The 16,606-nt window shown below is 34.7% G+C and overlaps 1 protein-coding gene across 1 annotated transcript in view; it reads left to right on the forward strand.

Moving 5' to 3' along the window:
• Window positions 1-15,613, forward strand: part of LOC107718483 (autophagy-related protein 2 homolog A-like) — a 28,392-nt gene extending 12,779 nt beyond the window's left edge. The window contains exons 16-42 of the mRNA XM_016525571.1: window positions 1,486-1,564; window positions 1,698-1,866; window positions 1,940-2,082; window positions 2,289-2,440; window positions 2,786-2,940; window positions 3,068-3,218; window positions 3,346-3,530; window positions 3,635-3,715; window positions 4,461-4,567; window positions 4,650-4,742; window positions 4,824-4,894; window positions 4,987-5,063; window positions 5,572-5,742; window positions 7,126-7,252; window positions 7,857-8,080; window positions 8,305-8,534; window positions 8,736-8,871; window positions 8,951-9,151; window positions 9,231-9,332; window positions 9,424-9,508; window positions 10,328-10,481; window positions 10,574-10,643; window positions 10,819-10,901; window positions 10,972-11,093; window positions 11,218-11,372; window positions 14,248-14,400; window positions 14,541-15,613. Coding sequence (XP_016381057.1) covers window positions 1,486-1,564; window positions 1,698-1,866; window positions 1,940-2,082; window positions 2,289-2,440; window positions 2,786-2,940; window positions 3,068-3,218; window positions 3,346-3,530; window positions 3,635-3,715; window positions 4,461-4,567; window positions 4,650-4,742; window positions 4,824-4,894; window positions 4,987-5,063; window positions 5,572-5,742; window positions 7,126-7,252; window positions 7,857-8,080; window positions 8,305-8,534; window positions 8,736-8,871; window positions 8,951-9,151; window positions 9,231-9,332; window positions 9,424-9,508; window positions 10,328-10,481; window positions 10,574-10,643; window positions 10,819-10,901; window positions 10,972-11,093; window positions 11,218-11,372; window positions 14,248-14,400; window positions 14,541-14,777 — 3,713 coding nt within the window. The 3' untranslated portion in view covers window positions 14,778-15,613. The remainder of the gene's footprint in view (window positions 1-1,485; window positions 1,565-1,697; window positions 1,867-1,939; window positions 2,083-2,288; window positions 2,441-2,785; window positions 2,941-3,067; window positions 3,219-3,345; window positions 3,531-3,634; window positions 3,716-4,460; window positions 4,568-4,649; window positions 4,743-4,823; window positions 4,895-4,986; window positions 5,064-5,571; window positions 5,743-7,125; window positions 7,253-7,856; window positions 8,081-8,304; window positions 8,535-8,735; window positions 8,872-8,950; window positions 9,152-9,230; window positions 9,333-9,423; window positions 9,509-10,327; window positions 10,482-10,573; window positions 10,644-10,818; window positions 10,902-10,971; window positions 11,094-11,217; window positions 11,373-14,247; window positions 14,401-14,540) is intronic.
• The last annotated feature ends 993 nt before the right edge of the window (window positions 15,614-16,606 follow it).

Consider the following 16,606-nt stretch of genomic DNA (forward strand, 5'->3'; position numbering starts at 1 on the left):
TATATTTATTTATTTATATATATATATATATATATATATATATATATACAGTATATTAACATATGAGATCATGAAATCAAATTCCAATTCACATTTTTTAATAAATATTGCTATTCAGTGCACATTATTGTAAAGGGAAAAATATTTTCAAAATCTTCCATCAAAATGTAATAATCTTATAATTTTTTTGTTTTTGATATAACCAAAGCAATTTTTTATATTGTTGCAGTTATAATCAAATATTAGAAATAATATATCAGCTATGATAGTTCTCCCAAAAATGAATATTTAGTCATCATTTATTCACTCTCATGTTGTTCCAAACCTGAATGAATCTTTCTTCTGCTGAACACAAAAGAACATATTTTGCTGAATGTTGGCAACCAAACAGTTGCTGGTAGCCACTGACTTCTATAATATGGGGGAAAAAAAGTCAATGGCTACCAGCAACTGTTTGGTTGCCAACATTCCTCAAAATATCTTCTTTACTATCTGTTTAGTAATAATAAAAAGATTCGATCAAATCCTAATGAATAAAATCAAAAATATTTTCAGCAGTTTCTATTAAATTATGTTTCTGTTTCAGTCTGTTTGGATTCATCTTAAGGTCTAGTGTTCAGGATACAGTGGGAATTTCACATGTGACACTGAAGACTGGAGTAATGATGCTGAAAATTCAGCTTTGCATTACAGGAAGGAATGAATTTTTAAAGTATATTCAAATATAAAACAGTTATTTTTCATTTGTAACCATTGAGAGTATTACTGTGTACAGTATTACCCTAAACTTTTGAATGGTATTGAGTTTGTGTATATTTATTTATTTATATATATATATATATATATATATATATATATACAGTATATTAACATATGAGATCATGAAATCAAATTCCAATTCACATTTTTTAATAAATATTGCTATTCAGTGCACATTATTGTAAAGGGAAAAATATTTTCAAAATCTTCCATCAAAATGTAATAATCTTATAATTTTTTTGTTTTTGATATAACCAAAGCAATTTTTTATATTGTTGCAGTTATAATCAAATATTAGAAATAATATATCAGCTATGATAGTTCTCCCAAAAATGAATATTTAGTCATCATTTATTCACTCTCATGTTGTTCCAAACCTGAATGAATCTTTCTTCTGCTGAACACAAAAGAACATATTTTGCTGAATGTTGGCAACCAAACAGTTGCTGGTAGCCATTGACTTTTTTTCCCCCATATTATAGAAGTCAGTGGCTACCAGCAACTGTTTGGTTGCCAACATTCCTCAAAATATCTTCTTTACTATCTGTTTAGTAATAATAAAAAGATTCGATCAAATCCTAATGAATAAAATCAAAAATATTTTCAGCAGTTTCTATTAAATTATGTTTCTGTTTCAGTCTGTTTGGATTCATCTTAAGGTCTAGTGTTCAGGATACAGTGGGAATTTCACTCTAAACTCAACTGGAGTGTGAATGTGTGTTTTAGGAGTGTATGAGGGCTGGGAGGGAGAGGCATTTCCCTGTATCCGTGTGCAAAAGAGCGCAGATCCTGATGGCATTCCCAGGTGAGTTAGTGAGTGTATGTGTGTCTGAGATTTAGCTTTGAGTACAAAACAATGTGTTATACAAATCTTCAGTTGGATAAAAACAGCGAATCTTGGGAAAGCATTTGTAGTTCCCTCTGGTTTCCATCTGTAGGATTCAGGTGCGAGTGAATGAAGGAGCAGGCTCTGACTGTACGGGTGTTTGTGAAGGGGTGAACAGGGATCTGGGGCTGGGCTCCATGTCTCTAGAGAACCCCTGTGAACTTCGAGAGAAGAACAGCTCTCCTTTCTCCTCCAACCGCACTATGTTTGAGACCGAAGAGGTGCGTCCACTCCGCCCGTCTGCCTGTCTGTCTTTCATTCCTGAACTTGACTCATTCTCTGTCTCTGTCTCAGATGGTGATCCCAGCAGACCCAGAGGAGATGGAGGAGTTTCAGACTCAGTGTATATGTCAGTGTCAGTATGTGGTTGATATCACGTTTCCTGTAGCCTACATTCTCCTGCCCAGTAAAGAGGCTTTTCTGAGCATCTATAACAGGTACTGCTCAACACTTCAAGAGAATGAACTTTTACAAAATTTTCTCCAAGCATTGGTTTTTAAATCCCCTTTTCAGTATAAATGATCATTTCACATTATATGCATGTTGTGTTGTGTATAAAATTTGGCAAGACAGCCATAACATAAAATAATAAAATAAAGCCATGTTTGACTGATGTCAAGCTCCACTGTCTGTTTCTCCCCAGGATTAATAATGATCTGTTGATGTGGGAATCTCCTCCACCTCATCCGTCCCCTCCTCCTGCTCCTCCTTCTTTTCAAAGTTCTCGTAGTCCCTCCCACCAGCACAGACCTGAGGAGAATGAATTTTACCTCTGTAAATCTGCCTTCAGGCTGGGTCAGTCATGCTCAACTGTTTCATACTTTAAGTTCTAAACATTTTGACTTGTTTTATATACTATTTTTGCATTTATTAATATTTTGCACTTGCTGTTGCTTTTATATTTTCAGTCTTAATTTTAATTGTTGTCATTTTTATTAGTTTTTTTTTCTGTATGGCTTTAATTGATTTTTGTTTTAGTTTCAGCTTAAATTTATTTTATTTAAATTGGTTGCTAAGGCAAGTTTTTCCATCTGATATTTTTATTTTATTTAATTGTATTGTTTTATTTTTTTAGCTAACAGTAACAATACTGTTTTGGCTTAAGTTGAAGATTCTTAATCTTTTCACTCATCATTTCAGAATCTGACTCTGAGGAGGAGGAGCCTCAGTTCTTCTCAGCCAAGCAATCAAAAAGAAGGAAACAGTTAGAGCCTCAGTCCAGCCACGCCCTCAGTCTGCTCTGTTTAACGGTGCTGATTGGCAAAGGTCGCCTCCAAGCCATGACAGACTGCAAGGTAAATATGAAAAAAAATTGCATGCTTAATTGTTGTAGCATTGTCACAATAGCAAAATTATAGAAGTCAACACCAGTGGCAGTAAAATTCACTTTACTCATCAAATTCTGATACCATTCTCTTTAAGAATGAAGCTGGATGTAAAATGGACTTCTGTCATGGAGAACTCGTTTTGGACTTGGAAGGAGGGAAGATTTTTAGTGTGTCGCAACACCAGAACAATCCCAATCTCAACTTCCTGACCATAGAAAGCAGAAGAGTAGAGCTGTACCATAAAGGTGAGCTGTTAAACCATTAAAATGACATCTAACCTCTTATACTCCTATAGTTTTTTGCATAGGAAAAAGTTATTATCCTGTTCTGAATTGCAAATGTTTTTTTGTTTTTTTTTGGCTCTTTATATAGCCGAGGTCCCAGACTCCCCTATTCCTGTGAAACTGGAAATGCCCAGGTTCACTTCCCCAGGTCATCTGGACCCTACCATTTACCCCACAGAGGTGGGGGTGAGCAGTGTTGGTGGCCGAGAAACCGACGTTCAGATGCTGTCGACTGCCATCAAGATCACATTAGATCTTGAGAGGAATGTGAAGGTTTGTGTGTTATTTCATCTGCTTGTCGCCTGCCAGTTGGGTTAATTATGGGATGGTGGTTGTTTGTTTGTCATTTATAAGTATTCATCTCATTTTCTTTGTAGGAGTTTCTGGTCGCGCTGCGACTCCATGGTGCTACTTTACGACATCACATGGCGTTGACCAATCATAGCTGGCATGAGCAGGTACCTGTTGGTAACTAGATTAGATATGAACTTTAAATAGGAGTGCGGATCTGTCATGAATATCTGGCTAATGTGTATTTTTAATAATATATGTTTCTGTATTTCTATATAGCTTTAATCTATTTTTATTTCAGTTTTAGTCATTTCAACTGAAACTTATTTCAATTAGTTGCCATGGCAAGTTTTTTAAGTTTTTCATCGAATATTTAGATTTATTGTTTTGTTTTTATTTTATATTTTTTATTAATTTTATTTTGTAATGTTTTTAGTTTTAGTTAAAAATAACTTCAATTATTAATAACTTGGCTTCAATTATGTCTTCGTATTATCAGTAGTAATTACTTATTTCTATTTTTTGCATCATCAATGTTATTTTAGTATCATTGAGATGCTATTATAGGTTTATTAATATGTTAATTTGTTTTTATTTTTATGTTTTCCATTTTCATTTTCATTTTACTCTGTTTTACTCGTTTTTTTGTATGTTTTTGTCATTTTTAGTTTTTGTTTTTTTGTTTTGTTTATTCATTTTTATTCCAGTTTTAGATATTTTAGTACATCAAGTTAAACTAAATTAAAATGAGAAATGTTGCTACTATGTTGCAGCTAGCTGAAATAAAATTGTGTTATATTTCTCTATTTTATCTTATTTCAGTCAACCATTATTTTAATTCAAATAACTAAAAAAAAAATTTTTTAATGGTTTTAGTTTCAGTTAACTATTACAACACTGTTCTCTGTACAGATTGTTGATTTCCTTGATGTCATTGATGACGACATTTTAGGCTACACTCCACCTGCCGTCATCACAGTTCTTCACACTCACCTGGCCACCTGTGCAGTGGACTACAGGTATTGTAGTAACACTGAATGTTTGGTCTCACAAATACTCTTAGTTCATTCAGTCAACTTTCTTGTTCATTTCTCCCTCCAGGCCGCTTTATCTTCCTCTGCGAGTTATGTTTACAGCTGAGTCCTTTTCTTTATCCAGCAACATCATTGTGGACACTGCGACCTTTCACCTCAGGTACTGGTCACTGTGATGTGATCCTAAACGGTTGCGTGAGGTTAATTGAGAGGACCTAACAGCTCTAAAATCTTCTTTTAGGTTTATCTTAGATGACTCTGCGTTATACCTGTCGGATAAATGTGAAAGTGATACTGTGGATCTGAGGCGAGGTACAGAACGAGCATAGCTTTTAAAATCTTATTTTGCATTAATATCTAAAGAAAGGGCCACCTCTAATCATATTGTTTTTGTCTGTCTCAAGACTATGTGTGTGTGTTAGACATTGATCTGCTGGAACTGGCTATAACAACTTGGAAAGGAACTGACTCGAGTAAACTGGTAAGTTTCATGCCAACCATCACTGGTTTGAAGATATAATATATAATAATAATTATTATTATTATTTACTATTATTAAAAATGTTATTGTTCTTTTTTAATATAATAAATGTTATTTATTGATATTTTTATATTATTTATTTATTATCTTTAATATATTATTAGACCAATTTTGAGTTAATGTATTAATTATTATTATTATTATTTAAAATTGCATAAACCTGTTACCATTTAATTTATTTCACATTTTATCTTCCTTGCAAATCACTTAATCATGGGATGTGACATTAATTTTAGTGCAAATAAATATAAGTGCATATATTCCTTTTAAGGTTACAAAATTATGCAATAATTACGTAAAATGTTGTTTTAGATTAATTATAGCCTAACACAATGCAGGACAATGCAATAGCTGCTTAAAATTTCATGTCATGTAGTTGTTGTTTTTTTACTGTTTTTTTCTTCCATTTTGTTAATAACTATCTGTATTTCATTAATAATATTTACAGACTCAGCCGCTGTTCGAGCTTCGTTGTTCTAATAATGTAGTTCACGTGCACACCTGTGCCGACTCATGCGCTGCTCTGGTCAACATGCTGCAGTACCTGGTTTCCCAAGGTGATCTTCATCCTCCCCCTCGCCACACATCCCCCACAGAGATCGCCGGACAGAAACTTCTGGTATGATTTCTTGTACAGCTATATTCATTATTTATTTATTGCCATAACCACTTAGTTGTTCGGAATTTTGCTTGGTGAGTTCATCAACAATAACTTACACTGAGAAAAAAAAAACACGCATACATAAATACATCCATACATATATGTTCTATCAATTACAGAGAGTGAAATGCAGAGGAATTAAGAGCATGAACAGTCCTACAATAAGTGCTGTTCAGAAAACATGTAGACTTAGTTTTAATTGCTCTAAGGCGTCTGCCTGAAGGTAGAGGCGTGAAGAGGCGTCTGGCTGGATGTAAGGGATCTTTCAGGGTTGTTAGACCTTTTTTCTGCAAACGTGAGACATAAATCTCATCAATAGTGGGAAGATCACAACCAATAATTTTCAAAGCAGCCCGTATTATGTTACTAATCTGACTACTCTGCTGAGCGGTGAAACTACCAGACTACACTATAATTGAGAAAGTCAGCACTCTTTCAATCACAGCTCTATAAAAATTGAACATACCAACTTTAGATACTGTTATTAGACCAATCAATGTGAAACCCAATCATTAGTGTACACAGAGTGCAGTAATGGTGGCAGTACAGTTGAACCCCCAATTGCTTCCACTTATCAAAAAGTTTAACTAGAATGATTGCATTAAATGCAGATTTGTAGTCCACAAAGAGGGCCCTGACATTGGTATCGGGGGCTTCAAGACACAGAGCCACAGCATCATCAACCGACCTGTTAGCCTTTTATAGGAATTGGTAAGAATCCAGACAGATTGTAGAAATTAAATTCCTAAGTACCAATCGCTCAAAGATTTTGATAACAACTGAAGTTAGTAATCTAAGCAGCTAATATTTTAGCACTGGAATAATAACAGCTGCTTTAAAACATGCTGGGACTCTGCATACTCTTAATGACCAGTTGAATATATCAGTGAATACTGGGGCAAGAATGTACGTACTCCACGTTAACGTTGCAGATGATATGGAGTCAGGGCCTGCTGCCTTCCTGCTGTTCTGCTTCCGCAGCAGATTCCTGACTTCATATTCCTCCATTTTTAAGGAAGGAGTACTGGGTCAAGAGGGCAGCTTCGGCTGACCTACCTGTTCTCACCATTGTATTAGCAAATAAACTATAGAACGCGTTAAGTTCATCAGGCAATGTGATGTCACTTTCATCTTACAGAGGTAACCACCTCTGTGTACTCATCCAAATCATAGCATGACTCTTTAAAAGCAGACCAATCAGTAGCCTCTAAACAGTCCATTAACATTTCTATTTCATCAACAGACAATTCCTTGACATTTCTCTTGATTGGTGTAGTTTCTCTTGATAGTATAGCTTCTTTCTCCCATTTGTATTCAGCTCTAAAATAATCTGTCTTTTAGCTATCAGAAAGTCCCGCCTCCCTTCCTCCCTGCCCACCAGCAGAGACCGCAGAGATTAACCAATGTGACCTCACAGATGCCTTGATTGACACCGAGAGAATCCTACAGGAAGAGACCCAAGATTCTGGTAAGACTTTGGAAGTTGTTTATATATACAAGGCATATCTATAACAACAAAACATGTTGAAGTTAATGTTTTTATTTTATGACTAATCTTTTATAAGTTTGAAAATAGTTTGGGGTTGGTATCATTTTGAAAGAAGTCGCTGATGCTCACCAAGCTAGGCAAATGCATCTAAAATACAGTGAAATCGATAGTATTGTGAAATATTATTATAATTTAAAATAACTCTTTTCTGTCTGAATATAGTTTAAAATGTAATTTATTCCTGTGCTTCCAAAGTTGAATATTCAGCATCATTATTCCAGTCTTCAGTGTCACATGATCCTTCAGAAATCCTTCTAATATGCTGATCTGCTGCTCAAGAAACATTTCTTATGTCAAAACAGTTGTGCTGCTTATTATGTTTGTGGAAACTGTGGTACAATTTTTCAGGGGTCTTTGAACAGAATTTGTTTGAAATAGAAAACGTTTGTAACAATATAAATGTATGTACTGTCACTTTTGATCAGTTTAATGCATCCTTGCTGAATTAAAGTGTAACCAAAAAGACACCAAACTTCAGTGTTATAGATTAATGGTTATTTACTTCTGTGTATTTGAAAAGCAGGTTCTCCCTCCATCCGCCGAGCCTCACCTGTCTCAGTCTATCTGTTCCCGGGAGAAGCCCCCAAGCTCCGCCCCTCTGTTCTAGAAGAGGAGGAGTCTGATATTGATGGTCTGGTCAGCACAGCTATGGAAGCTCATGCAGATATGATGTCAGAGGAAGAATCAGAGGGTTCCACCGACAACGACGACTTCTGCATCCTAGAGGCTCCTGGGATGGGCATCCCAGTATGTACCCACAGTTTTCATATTCTTCTCCAGCTTTTTAAAACAAAAGTAAATTTCACAAATAATTATAAAGACACATGCAAGAAACACATTGAATTAAACATGAAATGTTGAAATCGAAAGACCAAAATAGCATTTTCTTATAAAACATATTCCAATAATCTGTTTTATTTATAACTTCGAAAAATAATTTTTTTACAGTGCAATTTTTCTCTCTCTGACAGCCTAGAGATGGTGAGCCTGTGGTGACGGTGCTCTCCCAGGGTCCTATAAAGGTGCGGGATGGATACTACTCTCGGCCTCGGGGCAGTTCAGATCTGCTGCGTGCCCCGGCCTGCTTCCCAGTGCCTCAGAACAGAGTGGTGCTCCGAGAAGTGTCTGTCGTCTGGCACCTGTATGGCGGCAAAGACTTTGGCGGCAAACCCAGCTCGGCCCACACACCACACAGCCATAAGTGAGTGCAGCAGACGTTTCTGAGAAGCCAGACTTTGAGGGTGTCTGTAGATTGTTTGCTTTGTTTTGAAACGGGGACTTGTTACAGATTGTTACAATGTTGCATTTTCTTTATGGTTCTGAAACAAACGCTCCAAACGAGCCAGGTGTGAAAAAGCCCTAACGTTGAAATCACATGCAATGAAATATTTGTGTCTCTCAGGGTTCGTTCAGCTGCTCCCGGAGCCCGTGGTTCTCCCTCTCGTTCAGCGGGGCCCTCGCGGCCCCAAAACTCTTGGCGGTGGGTTGGAGGAAGTGGGCGGCAGCACACACTGCTCATGGAGATACAACTGACAAAGGTGTAATGTGTTGTAATCAGCGATTCGAAGATTTAGAAAGCCTTCTTTCTAGTTTTCTAACCTCTTTCTCTCTCTTCAGGTCAGTTTCCAGCATGAGACGTACCCAGCGGTGGCGCCCTCTGCTGCAGAAGGGCCGGGCCTTGGAGAGCAGCCTATTTCCCGCCAAGTGTTTATCGTCCAGGAACTGGAGGTGCGAGACCGTCTGGCTTCGTCTCAAATCAACAAGTTCCTGTACCTGTACACCAGTGAGAGCATGCCGCGCAGAGCCCACTCCAACATGGTGAGTTATAGAGCGGGATAGAAAGAGAACAAGTTTCTGTTTGTGTTTACGTTCTTACCTGGCCCAATCGTTGCTGTAGTTGACGGTGAAAGCGCTGCAGGTGATGCCTGAATCGGGTCTGGGTGGACCGGAGTGCTGTCTGAGAGTCAGTCTGCTACCACTGCGACTCAATATTGACCAGGTACAGATTATGCATTAACCATTTTTCGGCACAGAACAAATAATGTTTCATATCAGGCTCAGTAAAAGCCACATTTGTTTTCATTTCCTAGGATGCACTTTTCTTCTTGAAGGACTTTTTCAGTAACATGGCCGCAGGAGTTCATCCTTACCTAGCCATTGACCCTGCAGCTGAGGGTATGTCTGCCCCCTATGAACAAACGAATGAATGAATGAATTTATGTATGTATGTATTTATTTATTTTTTTTTTTATAGTTTTTTAATCTATTTTTTACCTTTTTATTTATAGTTTTTTTAATCTATTTTTTATACTTTTTTATTTATTATTATTTGTTTATTAATATTTTCAATTGGCTTTTATTTTTATATTTTCAGTTTTCATTTTAAATTTAGTTATTTTTAATAATTTTTTATTTTTTAACTTTTTTTTCTATTAGCCTAGTTTTTATATATATTGCTATTTTTGTTTCATTAATTTTTATATATATATTTTTTAAGTTTAGGTTTATTTAGGTTTACTAATTTTAGTGCTTCAGCTTCAACTTATTTCAGTTTGTTATTTTTATATATACTGTATATATATATATATACATATATATATACACACACACACACACATACAGTTTTATAACGGTTTTATTACTGTTTTGATTTTTTTTATTGTACAAGTTTTAATATAACTTTTTATGAAGTTTAGTGCAACGTTTTAGTCACTTGTAGTTTCGCTGATTTTTAATTAGTTTTCTTTACTGTTTAGTTTAATTTTTTAATATTTCAGTTTTAGTTTAGTTTTCAGCTTAGTTTAAGTTTTTCATCTGATATTTCAATTTTATTTTATCAGCTTTTTTAAATGAACAAAAAAATGGTTTATTTAATAGTTTTTTATATGAATTTAAATGTATAATTTTAATTGTACACATTTATTTAGCCTATATATTTTAACTGTAATGGTGTATGGGCATTCATCATCTTTATTTCTGATCTTCTGCTCCCAGTGAGGACGGATGTTCCTCAGAAGGCTTCAGACGACACAGATCCTGGCTCCGGATTGGGCCATGATCTCACTGCTTCTGTAGAAACAACCTATAGTGAGCAGAGTTCCTCCTCCGCTGGCTCCTCGTCCTCCTCTGACCAGCCCATCTACTTCAGGTAGAAGATCTGGCATCGCACCACATGACATTATCCAACTTAACAAATGTATAAATCATAATTAATGTCCTTTCGCACTCTTTCTCTTTAAGAGAGTTTCGTTTTACGTCTGAAGTTCCCATCTGGCTGGACTATCACGGGAAGCATGTGGTAATTGAGCAGGTTGGCGATCACCTATATAAAATAACTGATGCTTTATGTTCATGTGGTCATAAAGTCATCTGTGTAGTTTGAGTGCTGAGCTTAAACACAGCAACAAAGTTTTTCTGAATAAGATCAGTGGTTTGTTTTAGTCTAGCTGCTGTTATGCTAATGTATATAATCTCTGGTTTCCTAGGGAACGTTTGCAGGCATCCTGATTGGACTGGCCCAGCTGAACTGCTCTGAACTAAAGCTGAAGAGATTGTGCTGTAGACATGGGTAAACACCTTTTGCTTGCTTTACCTTTAAATCCAGATCTGAAAAGTGAGTTGTTGTTGTTTTGTTTCAGGCTGCTGGGTGTTGATAAGGTGATTCAGTATGCTGTGAATGAGTGGCTTACAGACATCAGGAAGAACCAGCTGCCAGGAATTCTGGGAGGTGTTGGTCCTATGCATTCTGTCGTACAACTCAGTGAGTATGACGTGTCACATCTTACTTATGTGCGGTGCTGTCTTTTCTGCTCAGGCTACTTAAAGGAAAATACTGTATTCAGTAAAGTAAATTCAATAAAGTACTGTATTTTTATTCTTTGCAGTCCATGGTGTGCGTGATTTGTTCTGGATGCCGATAGAGCAGTACCGGAAGGATGGGCGTATTATCCGAGGCCTCCAGAGGGGGGCGGCATCGTTCGGCACCTCTACAGCCTCTGCTGCCTTAGAGCTCAGCAACAGACTAGTGCAGGCAATTCAGGTATATACACTCAGACATATAACCATAATAAATATATGTATAAAGCCTAAACTAATGTGTTCGTTACTTTGTTGCTGATAGATTTTTTTTAATTATATTTATTTTATTTTTATATTATATTTTTGATACTTGTATATTTTTGTTATTTTTTTTAATTCAATTTAGTATATTTTATTCAATATTTTTTATATATTTCTTACATTTGAATTATATCTTTTAAATTAAATATTATTTTATTTGTTGTTGGTTTACCATGTTACTAGATATTTTTTTTTAAATTATCTATTGATTTTATTAATAAAAATATAATTTTTGTATTATATTTTTATTTATCATATTTGGATATTTTTCTTTATCATGTTATTGTAAATTATTTTATGTTTATTTTTTATTATGTAGAATTTTAATTATATTTTAAAATGATTATTATATTTGTTACTGGTTTACCATGTTACTAGTTTTTTTTTTTTGTTGGTAGATTTTTTTTAGTATTAATTTTTATTTTACATTATAAGTATATTATATTATTTGTATATTTTTCTTTTTTGTTATTTTAATTAATTTTATATTTATGTTTTTATTATATATATTGTTTATTTATTATAGTTTACTAATTTTAGTGCTTCAGCTTCAACTTATTTCAGTTTGTTATTTTTATATATACTGTATATATATATATATACATATATATATACACACACACACACACATACAGTTTTATAACGGTTTTATTACTATTTTGATTTTTTTTATTGTACAAGTTTTAATATAACTTTTTATGAAGTTTAGTGCAACGTTTTAGTCACTTGTAGTTTCGCTGATTTTTAATTAGTTTTCTTTACTGTTTAGTTTAATTTTTTAATATTTCAGTTTTAGTTTAGTTTTCAGCTTAGTTTAAGTTTTTCATCTGATATTTCAATTTTATTTTATCAGCTTTTTTAAATGAACAAAAAAATGGTTTATTTAATAGTTTTTTATATGAATTTAAATGTATAATTTTAATTGTACACATTTATTTAGCCTATATATTTTAACTGTAATGTTGTATGGGCATTCATCATCTTTATTTCTGATCTTCTGCTCCCAGTGAGGACGGATGTTCCTCAGAAGGCTTCAGACGACACAGATCCTGGCTCCGGATTGGGCCATGATCTCACTGCTTCTGTAGAAACAACCTATAGTGAGCAGAGTTCCTCCTCCGCTGGCTCCTCGTCCTCCTCTGACCAGCCCATCTACTTCAGGTAGAAGATCTGGCATCGCACCACATGACATTATCCAACTTAACAAATGTATAAATCATAATTAATGTCCTTTCGCACTCTTTCTCTTTAAGAGAGTTTCGTTTTACGTCTGAAGTTCCCATCTGGCTGGACTATCACGGGAAGCATGTGGTAATTGAGCAGGTTGGCGATCACCTATATAAAATAACTGATGCTTTATGTTCATGTGGTCATAAAGTCATCTGTGTAGTTTGAGTGCTGAGCTTAAACACAGCAACAAAGTTTTTCTGAATAAGATCAGTGGTTTGTTTTAGTCTAGCTGCTGTTATGCTAATGTATATAATCTCTGGTTTCCTAGGGAACGTTTGCAGGCATCCTGATTGGACTGGCCCAGCTGAACTGCTCTGAACTAAAGCTGAAGAGATTGTGCTGTAGACATGGGTAAACACCTTTTGCTTGCTTTACCTTTAAATCCAGATCTGAAAAGTGAGTTGTTGTTGTTTTGTTTCAGGCTGCTGGGTGTTGATAAGGTGATTCAGTATGCTGTGAATGAGTGGCTTACAGACATCAGGAAGAACCAGCTGCCAGGAATTCTGGGAGGTGTTGGTCCTATGCATTCTGTCGTACAACTCAGTGAGTATGACGTGTCACATCTTACTTATGTGCGGTGCTGTCTTTTCTGCTCAGGCTACTTAAAGGAAAATACTGTATTCAGTAAAGTAAATTCAATAAAGTACTGTATTTTTATTCTTTGCAGTCCATGGTGTGCGTGATTTGTTCTGGATGCCGATAGAGCAGTACCGGAAGGATGGGCGTATTATCCGAGGCCTCCAGAGGGGGGCGGCATCGTTCGGCACCTCTACAGCCTCTGCTGCCTTAGAGCTCAGCAACAGACTAGTGCAGGCAATTCAGGTATATACACTCAGACATATAACCATAATAAATATATGTATAAAGCCTAAACTAATGTGTTCGTTACTTTGTTGCTGATAGATTTTTTTTAATTATATTTATTTTATTTTTATATTATATTTTTGATACTTGTATATTTTTGTTATTTTTTTTAATTCAATTTAGTATATTTTATTCAATATTTTTTATATATTTCTTACATTTGAATTATATCTTTTAAATTAAATATTATTTTATTTGTTGTTGGTTTACCATGTTACTAGATATTTTTTTTTAAATTATCTATTGATTTTATTAATAAAAATATAATTTTTGTATTATATTTTTATTTATCATATTTGGATATTTTTCTTTATCATGTTATTGTAAATTATTTTATGTTTATTTTTTATTATGTAGAATTTTAATTATATTTTAAAATGATTATTATATTTGTTACTGGTTTACCATGTTACTAGTTTTTTTTTTTTGTTGGTAGATTTTTTTTAGTATTTTCAAATAGTTGTATCTCAGACAAATATTGTCCTATCCTAACAAACCATACATCAATGGAAAGCTTATTTATTCAGCTTTGAGATGATGTATACATTTCAATTTCAAAAAATTGACACTTATGACTGGTTTTGTGGTCCAGGGTCACATATTTTAATGTTTAAGTTATGTATTGCTATATTTGATGGATTCATTTTACATTTTAATTATATTTATATATTTAATATTAAATTTTTTATGTATATTTCCAGGCCACTGCGGAGACAGTGTATGACATCTTATCTCCGACTCCACCTCTGACACGTTACATCACTGATGGACGTCCCACTCTCCGTCCCAGACGCACCCCTCAACCAGCTGATCTCAGAGAGGGAGTGGCCAAGGCCTATGATACCGTCAGAGAGGTACATCCCTATATTATTGACAACATGTTCATCTCTGTGATTATTTAGTTTAATAAATGTATAATATAAAGTGTTTATCTCTAGTCCAACTCTTTTTATCATTTAATTTGACGTCCTCATGCCATCTTTGCCTTTCCCAGGGAGTGATTGACACCGCTCAGACCCTGTGTGATGTTGCGTCTCGTGGACACGAGCAGAAAGGTCTTCCTGGAGCGGTGGGTGGAGTTTTGCGCCAGATCCCACCCACCGTGGTCCGTCCACTTATAGTTGCCTCAGAGGCCACTTCAAACCTACTGGGAGGAATGCGGAACCAAATTAAACCAGATGCGCGGAAAGAGGACTTCTTAAAATGGCGCACCGAAGATGGCCAAGAATGAGATTGACTGGCGTTAATGAAGTCTAATTTTTGTTAGTATGAATGTGAGAGTGTGAATGCGAGTTCATCTGTGATTATCAATGCAAAAACAGAGGACAAAAAAAAAAGGAAACTGAACCATTTTTACATGGCTTCCACATAGTTGCACACATTGTTTCATGCAATGCAAATGTTTTGGTCTTGCACTTTTGCTAGAAGTGGAGCGCTCTAGACAGCCAAGTGCAGCTCAGTCTCATCTTGTCGTATTGAAACGTATGCAATCATATCAGTCTATAACTCTGTTTACCTGTGAGCTCAAGACCAGATGTTTCTTTCCCCTCTCCGAAACACTCATTTAACATCTGATTGAATCGCTATTCTCCCTCTGAAGTATTTCAAACTTAATGTTGAAGTTAATTACTGATCTAGGTAAGGTGAAACACTCAATGCACACAAATGCATTGAGGTGGCCTTACCATACTTTTCATTTAACACTAGGAAAGTGATTCTTTGTCCTCTCTATCCTGATGTCTTTGTGCCATAATTCTACTTCACTGATATTATAAAGATCTTGTTTTAAACTCTTAAAGCCTAAACTAATGCGTTCGTTATTTGAGTGATGCAGTCAATCTCTGTACGGAGGGGGATCACTCTTGTTTTCTATTCATCTTTATGTCTTTCAGAATTTGATGAAGAGTTGTTGTCTTGTCCTTTTTGGGTGAATTTTGCAAAATGTCCAGGTCATATTTCACTCCAAAATCAAAAGATAAAAGTAAGTAATTCGATTTTACATTAAGAAAATTAAGCCTATTTTAGGGTTCCTTCATTGTAACATTATATATATATATATATATGATGCACACACCATCATTATAAATAAATACTTTGCTAATTAATTATAATATTTTTTCACATTGCCGTAATGAGAATGAGATTTTTTCTTTACAATAATGGGATTTGTGGATCGAAATGTGATTAAATTGTCATTTTAAAAAATTGCATAATGCAAACTTTCTTTTCTTTAGGTAAAATATAATTTTTCTTTTTTGTGGTCAAATATGACCTAGACATGTTCTTGACAGATTCAGCCTTTTATCTGCCATTTACTCCTAAATCCAGCATGCTTGCTTTCGTCTCATTAGTTGCCTTCCTACATGTTTTAAATATTTTATTTCATATGTGTAATAACAGCTATTGAAATGTAAAAACTGATGATGTTGAGCAAGAAACGTTGGGGAGTGGGTCGGTTGACAAAGGGCTTATGAGTAATGTTACATTCACTTTTTTGTTATTTGCATAACAGTGTGAGGGACGTGAGATTTTGGCGTGTTTTTATTTGTCTAAGTATGTACAGCGTGTGTTTGAGTGAGTGTTAAAGGACATGCATGCTTGTGTATTGATGGTTGACTGGCTGGCTATGCGATTCATAGCTATCAGTGTGTGTTTGTTTCTTCTGTAATTACAACTATATCATACGCTGTAAGAATTACCTGTATAGTACCAAGATGATGTGTAAACAAATTAATACAAAAAAGGAATAAACGTGCATTTGAAAAATATTGTTTTTTACTGTTTAATGTTGTAAATGTTGCATCCACATAGGCAATAGTGTGATTTAATAAATCATTTTATATAGCTTAAGGCAGATTTTTATTTCTGTACCATCCTAGAAAGTTACATTAATAGATTTAAACAAATACATTTTATGCTATGTGACAAAGTTTTGTTTCACAGCAAAGTTTTTTTCTCTCTCTTTGATATACATTTACAAATGTACATAGTCTACAACCAACACACTACATGATTACCAGTTTACATGATTAAAGAGATTCAATTATTCAATAAAGTGTG

Source organism: Sinocyclocheilus rhinocerous, unplaced genomic scaffold (genome assembly GCF_001515625.1).
Source record: "Sinocyclocheilus rhinocerous isolate Xijiao unplaced genomic scaffold, SAMN03320098_v1.1 scaffold2378, whole genome shotgun sequence".
Lineage (NCBI taxonomy): Eukaryota > Metazoa > Chordata > Actinopteri > Cypriniformes > Cyprinidae > Sinocyclocheilus > Sinocyclocheilus rhinocerous.